The sequence below is a fragment of the Prosopis cineraria genome, unplaced genomic scaffold (assembly GCF_029017545.1).
Source record: "Prosopis cineraria cultivar Desert tree isolate PC_DT_omini unplaced genomic scaffold, ASM2901754v1 PC1, whole genome shotgun sequence".
Taxonomy (NCBI): domain Eukaryota; kingdom Viridiplantae; phylum Streptophyta; class Magnoliopsida; order Fabales; family Fabaceae; genus Prosopis; species Prosopis cineraria.
In genome coordinates this window covers 29,500,630-29,508,633 of record NW_026555332.1, presented here as the reverse complement: position 1 = coordinate 29,508,633, position 8,004 = coordinate 29,500,630, and the positions used below count along the sequence as shown (strand labels likewise).

Here is an 8,004-nt window from a genome sequence, read left to right as displayed (position 1 = left end):
TTATCTTAGTTATTGAGATTCTTATCTCACCTATGGTTACCATTTTTCACAGGACCTGATGTTGGGAGTAATAGAGGGAAAGGACTAGGCTGAGATTAGGGGATTTCCTAATTAGTTTGATTATTAAGGGTTTAATTTTCAGGATGTTATAGTAGGTGTTAATCTCGACCAGTTTTTCCCATTTTCCACTCTCTGACATCGACTGATGGTACTCATTTCGTCTGGTCTTGGTCACTCATCTCCATGGCCACTTCTGGCTTTGAACTTGGAAAATGGTCAGGCTTCCCTATAATATGGGCTTGCCTCAATATATGGGCACTCGCCGTCTTCTTCTTCCTTCCCTCTGACCTGGCTTTACATACTTTGATCTCTCCATATCTAAGTTCATCTTATCCGATTCATCTTTTTTTTGGTTGATTATATATTGTTTATATTGGTTTGTGGATTTCTTTGGATGTGGTTTTTGATATCTATTGATTTATGCTATCAAGAGTTTGACATGGATCTAAGTTTATTGTTACGTGCCAATTGGTCTTTGATATGCGCTCAGCGATTTTCCCTGACGTCATTTTCGGTTTCTATCAATTTGTACTCAATGGATGAGAATGATGAATTTGTGCTCTAAGACAGCAAAGGGGGCAGGGACTGGTTTGATCGCAGAAGAGGAGAGAAAAGAGGATACGAGGAAACCAAGGAGGCAGATCTTTTTTTATTTTTTTATTTTTTATGGGATGCTAAATTGAAACTAATGGCCAAACTAATGATGAATATGATGGTCAAACCAAATGGCAGGGTGAAACTGAATCGCGTTGAAAAATGCTGTAGCAAAATTACACCCAAAAAAAAAAAAAAAAAAAACTTGAACATACTGGATGCTTTAGCTTGTGTGAAAACTTTAAAGGTAAATTTATGCTTTAACCTTTTTTAAAATTCAAACATTGATAATTCAAAAATATTACAACAATTGAAAGTTTAAGATATCACTTATTCCTTCAAAAAGAACTTGCAAGACAGAATTATTCCTAAACTTTAGTCAGAATTGTTCAAACAACTGTCAATATTAATCAAACGTTACTATAAGAAAATATTGCACCATTTTTAAAACTTTTCAAATACATGTTGCACCAGTCAACAACTGATAGAAAACTTGAAAAGCAAATTTACCATTTATCTCATTACTTTTAAATGTCAGTTTGGAAAAAAAAAAATTGTATTCAACCATAAATAAATTTTTGACATGCTATTGACAAATTGGCTTTGACATACAAACATCTGCCAAAATAGACAACCTGATGCTATACTTGGGGTAAAAAATTTAACAAATTTTAAAATATCAAGTCCGAATGCATCTGCCACCGAAGAGGGGGGAAAAAAATAAACTAATGGCCAGAGATCTATGATATGCAGTTTTCATTAACAGATTAAAAGTACATGCTTAACGGATATTATTCGCAAATGAACATAAGTTCCATGTCCGACTCTACACGCGTACAGTACATAGCTGTTAACCTCATACTCGGTACCAGAATTACAAACAAGAAATTGATCTGAAGATATACATGGACACGAGTCTAAATGGCTGTATAATCATCTTCAGAGGTAGAGCCCTGAGAAATCACAGTTAATACAACAAAAGCACCAAACAAGACAGTGATCACAGCAGTGAAGTTCACAAGCAATGCCTCAGCACCATATTTTGCCAATCCAGAATTCTCAAGGAAAGTGAGTTTCTCCAGAAACCCAAGTGTAGCAGTGCCCACAGCCAACACATATACAATTAGCCCAAATAACACATGCCAAGGAAGTGACTCTTGTCTCAGAAATGCACTCCCTCCAGGGAAGAAGAATGTCAAAAACCCATATAGCCACTACACAGCACATTATTACTCATCAATAAAATGTACACTAAAATGCATTTATTTGTGGGGTACAGGGTAGGAGCATCCAATGCATATAAGGACATAGCATATTTGTTCTGTTTCTCTATTGCAACTGCATAGAGGGGCAAAGAGAGAAATAGACACAGCACGTTATTACTTATCAATAACCCATATAGCCACTACACAGCACATTATTACTTATCGATAAAATGTACACTAAAATGCATTTATGTGTGGGGTATAGGATAGGAGCATCCAATGCATATAAGGACATAATAGCATATTTGTTCGGTTTCTCTATTGCAACTGCACAGAGGGGCAAAGAGAGAAATAGACACATAAGATAGGTGAAACCTACATGTCAATAAGGGGCCACAAGTCCTCTATGTCTATATTTTTCTCTAGTACCGTGTTACTGTCATGAATCCCCGTGAACCACACAAGATGGGTGGAGAATAGGATAGGTGAAAAATATATGGAGCCGAGGTTTATGAATATAAGGGCAGCTCAGGAGCCAAGGGGAAAAGGAGAGAACTCTCTCAATTTGATAAAATATATTTTCTTATTACTTGATGATGTGTCCTCCATACAAGAGAGTACTTCTATGTATACTAAACTTAGGTAGACAATGCAATTAAACTAGGGTTACATGGACATTATGGAGGAGGTTAGGGAATTGAAGGAGGGTTATAACATTTAAAGAGAAGTTATGGAATGGAGAACTCAATTCCATCTGAAAAAGGCTCTCTCACCCAACTGACTAGCTTTTGGAATGTGCTCTCCTTTTAAACTTGTATTCATGACAGTTGCCATACTAAAAATCAGAGTTGCAATAGCAAATAAAAGCTGCTCCTATGTCGTTTAGATAAGTTGTAATGCATCTATTATATTCATAACTAATCTGTATCCGTGAAGGTGCTTCTTAAATTCCATAACATTGAAAGGTCTTTGATGGAATACTGTTTTGATGACAGATTGTTTACCTGAATGCAGTAAAGGGAAATGACAACAATTCCAAGCCAGGAATGCAAGCTGTACAGATTGGCAATCCCACTTTCATTATGGTACTTGAAGGCGCAATAGATTCCAATGATTCCAAGTGCTATTGCAATGGCGTGCAGAACAAGATGTATCAGCTTCTTCAACTCTTTCTTCAATGCAAGAGATTTGTAACTTATAATAGCTGCAATTGTTATTTTTCAATTTTAAACGTGAGAACATTGAAGGGAAGGGGAAAATAACAAGTCATTACGTCTCAGAGTAGAAATTTTAATAACGTGAATAAGTGTTTTCATAATAAGTACCTTCACCACCGATAACAATTAAACCAATTATCATAAGAACTGGATGGATCTGTATCAAGGGAAAAGATACATCATGAGATTCACACTAAAAGCACAGAACTAAAAGCGTGGTGGTGCTGGTTTTAATAATAGATCACTACCGCATTAATTAATATAAAGTAAAAGAGGCACATTAGACTAATCATGCACATAATCTTGACTAATTAATTTTAAATTTTGATCGACTCCATTTGCGTTGGAAAGGTCATACATCATGGTTGCTCAGATCTGAACGCATTTGATATATAAAATTACACTTTTTTTTTTTTAATCCACCACTGACTGATTTTAAAATTCTTTTCCTAGAAGAAAGCAATAGACAAAATTGAATGCCAAACTTTGTAGATGTGAACAACAGCAAAATTCTAAACTGACGTAATCAAGATTGAGAAATTGATAAAACTCAGGGTCTTCAATGTCATACACTCTTATCATTCAAAGTTACTGATATAATATAGCACCAGCGATCAATCAGAGGGGGGGGGGGAACTATAAAAAGAGAAAAAGAAAAGAAAAGAAAAGTCATAAAAGGATATTATTTATCCACGATTGTCGCTTGGATTGGTACCACATGGAGGAACTACACGTGAAAGTCATTTTCTAACAAATCAAGAAACAAATAAGCTCATTAAGTATGTGCGCACTCATCAACAAGCACATTAGAAAATTTAAAACCCCGTCATTGGATAAACACAACCCAGTTTTCTGTTTAACCTTTCATATAGGGAACTAGTAAAATACCTATTTCACTTGAAAGATAAAATCTTTAAGGCAATCATCATGAGTAGACCCCAGAAGCGAAATGACGGTAAGGATTAACTTGACTAAGGACACTACAACAATAATAAAAAGAAATCCAAATAATAAAATATCAAACAAAAAAATAAAATAACGTTTATTTCGTCCTTTAATTAAAAAAAAGAATATTTTTATAAATAATAAGGTAACTTATCATCTTTCTTTAATTAATAAGAATATAATTAAAAAGTTAGAATTACAAATAAATAATAAAACAATTTTTTTAAAGCACATGAAAAATGTCAACTGGAAAAAGGAAATGTGGGTTAATGACATAAGTTGAATTCATGTATTAAATATTACCCTACCTTAGTTTTTACCCTTCTCTATCCGTGTTCAAATCTCAAAAGGTATTGTAAGAATACGGCATTTCACCAAAATGAATCTCAAATGTAAAATAAACTCCATTCCAGGCGATGAAGGAGTTTTTAGTCCAGCTATAGTTTTCTCTTTCTCATATTCATTTACATCTTTTTGACAAAAACAATGAAAAAGTTAGAATCCCTCCTTCTATTAAAAAATATAAAATATTTTTTAAAAAATTAAATATTTAATAATATAAAATATTTTTATCCATGTAAAATGTAATCATTATTTGTTTTAAAAAATATTTTTATTAAATAAATTATTTTATATTTATTTTAAAAAATAATAATATATTAAATAAGAGTAAAAATAAAAATGAGAGATGCGAGATTTGATTTAAAAAATGCGAACAGGCATATCAGCGGCCCCCATCATAATCATTAATTTAGAAAAAGTGGGTAATAAAGTTTAACGTGCGGCGTCAAATACAGGGTCCAGGAATTACTTAACAATAAAATAGTAAGAAACTCACCAACAGCTGCACCAATAATTTAATAACTTTTGGCTTGACAAGACGTAAAAAATGAAATGACTGGCATTCGGATTGACAAAACGAAATGAATTCAAATGTGACTGTGCCGTAAACTGAAAACTGATGCCCACTCAAATTGAGCTTCATTGCTCCAAGTCGTTTCACTCCAGTCCGCAAAACGACTATCTATAGTGTCGTAGAATTTCTGAAATGACCCCAAAAATGGCAAAATCGTTGGCGATTTTAGCAAGAAGAGAGAAACAACGCCGAATAAGAAGAACAAGAACAAGAAGAATGCACACTACACTCTTAATTGAACTGTAAATAAAGTAATCACAATCCTCGAGAATTCTCACGCATAAGCGTATCAGTGAGAATCCGAAGCTCCATAACCAAATAAAATCGATTGAATTCGAAAGAAGAAGAAGAATCAGTGAATAGAGTAGAAAATAAAGCAAGCAAGAAGTCTAAGAGAACAATACGTTGAAGATGAGACTCTTGTTAGAGGATTCCCAAGCCAAGCCACCTCTGAAGTGTAAGTTCCAAACCAAGACCAAAACAATAAGAGCGATACCGAGAAAGTGAACGACGAACGTGAAGGGAAGGGCAGGCACAGCCAACGCCATATTTAGTGCTCTCTTTCTTACTCCGTTTATCTGTTCTGTAGTCTCCGAAAGAGAACAGATTGTAGAAATTTTATATTTGGACTGTTCTTGATGGTGGGGGAAAGCCTTTTTCGCTCGCCTGATCACAACCGTCCGATGTATATCTTCTTCTAGAATTCGACACGTGTACTCGTGTCATTGTTCACTTTCACGTCCATTTGTTCACAGCTTCGTGTCAGCGTTATCCACCCCATATAGCTCCTACCCCGCTAATAATTCTTCCTAAAAATATTAATTTGTTTTATATATAGTTCTCATTTATTTTTGGGCTAGCAAGCTTAGTCCTATTTCATCTAACTCTACCCAATTTGATGACTTAATTTTATAAAATATTTTTTAGTTTAATAATTTTAATATTATCAATTTTAAATAATTATTTTTTATCAATTATTATTATTTTAAAAAAATAATCTTAACATATTAATATTTAAAAAAAATTTAATTTTTTATGTCAATTATTATTATTTTAAAAAATTAAAATTAATATATTAATATTTAAAAACTTAGTATAAATTTTTTATGATAAAATTAATTGTGTTAGAGTTTAAGAATTGAAAATACACTTTAAAAATTAAAAAAATTAAAATAAAATCCCATATAAAGTTAAAAATACTAAAGATACACTTTAGTTAAAATGTAAAGTATTTTTAATTTTAATGAAATTACATTTTTCAATAAACTAATTGATTATTTTTAAATTAATACTATCTTTTTAAATTTATCTTTATCATGAGATATCTTATTTTAAGGTGAAGGGTTTAGTGATTTATTTATTATGAGTAATTATTTTTAGATAAAATTTATTAATTATATATTAAAAAAATAATAATATTTTATATTTTTATACATCCAACCTTTCAAAGAAAACTGCATAGAGGGAGTAGCTAACTTCATTTTGTTGAATTTTATTTAATAAGCTTTTGTTAGTGAAATGAACCTTGTATATAATTTTAATTTTTTTTTGACCAGAAGTATATAATTTAAAATTCAAAGTTTATAATATTAAGTTAAAAAAATATTGAATTTGAAATGACTAAAAGAATGTTTCTCATTAATGGTTTATTGGAGAATATTTTTCTTTATTTTCATTTATCCAAGTCGTTTTCGAATTTGACTGGCTGTATTAGGGCTGTGCAAAAGTCTCGTGGTCTCGTTCGGTCCGGTCCGACCCATGAAAATCCGGTCCTGTCCAGTCCTGTAAAATGCTGGTCCTATAGGACCAAAAAGACCAAAAAGACAGGACTGATTTTTCGGGTAAGACCAGACTAGAGACCAAGCATCTGGACTAAGTGGTTCGGTTTGGTCCTATATAATTATTTTAATATAATTAAAATTAATTTATAGATTATTAATTAATAAGCCTTAGAAAAAAAAGTCTTAATCCTGCCTTGCACTTTACACTCTGATCAGAAAAAAAAACCTCAACACTGTTACTCAATAGCACTTAGCGTCTCAGCCACTCACTCAACTTTGCTCTCATTCTCAATTTCTTCAGTGCGCCAAAGCCCTAGCCCCTGCCTTGCACTTTGCACTCTGCACTCTGATCTTGATATGTTCAAACTTTGAAGGAACATGGCTGTGGGCTGATTTTTATTACTTCTGTTCTTGCTGATTTTTTTCCTCTAGTCTATTTTCGGTCTTTCTTTTGATTTTTTTATTGAAGTTATGTATTTAAATCATTTGGAGTTTGGACTGTAACTAAAATATTATTTTCTTGGTTTTAAAAATTATTATGAATTTATTATGATTATAAGTGTTTTTATTATCTTAATTGAGTTTATTAAGTTGAAATAGATAATTGGTCATCATAGAGAAAAAAAAGAAAAAAAAGGCCAAGTAAGTATTGGACTAACAGGACCAGTCTCTCAGTCCTATGGACCAAGTCCAGTCTTGTTAATCTCCGGGTTTTCACAGGACCAGACCGGACTACGGGTTACCTAACCCAGTCCTTTTCATGAAAAGGACCAGACTTCGGGTTAGGCTAAAGTCCAATTCCGTCCAATCTTTTGTACAGCCCTAGGTTGTATGTTGTTTCATCACTGGGTCCTAGGTACTATCCCCACAGCTCTTATCATTTTCCTATAATTTTCATTAAAAAAAAGGCCAGAAGAACATTCATGAATTGCATATCGGAGAGATGATATTACAATTAAAAATAGGCAGACAAATAGGTTGTGAGGGAATCAATTAATTTTAAAATATCAAACTGTAAAAATTTATAAATTTGGTTATCAGTTTTAAATTTTATTATGATAAATTTATAATTTATTTTTTAAATTTTAATTAAAAAATAAATTTATTTATTCTTTAACCTATTAAAATTTAAAAAATAAATTATAAATTTATCATAATAAAATTATAAAATTGAGAGTTAAACTTACAAATTCTTAAAGTTTGACACTTTAAAATTAATTAAAACTTAATTTAAATTAATTAATCTTCTTAAAATTTATCTGTCATTTTCATTTAAAAATATGATT

General features: G+C 31.8%; 1 protein-coding gene across 2 annotated transcripts; it reads right to left on the bottom strand.

The window, feature by feature from the left end:
* Positions 1-1,395: 1,395 nt before the first annotated feature.
* On the bottom strand, positions 1,396-5,532 carry LOC129291771 (transmembrane ascorbate ferrireductase 1-like). 2 transcript variants are annotated; one of them, XM_054929300.1, is made up of 5 exons: positions 5,342-5,482; positions 4,860-5,064; positions 3,185-3,233; positions 2,864-3,063; positions 1,396-1,868 (listed from the first exon to the last, which is right to left on the bottom strand). In XM_054929300.1, exons 2-5 carry the CDS (start codon positions 5,004-5,006, stop codon positions 1,572-1,574), a joined length of 693 nt encoding a protein of 230 aa, XP_054785275.1. In that variant the 5' UTR covers positions 5,007-5,064; positions 5,342-5,482; the 3' UTR covers positions 1,396-1,571. The 2 variants fall into 2 exon arrangements, with proteins under 2 accessions (XP_054785275.1, XP_054785282.1); XM_054929307.1 differs by lacking the exon at positions 4,860-5,064 and having other exon boundaries at positions 5,342-5,532.
* Positions 5,533-8,004: the final 2,472 nt, after the last annotated feature.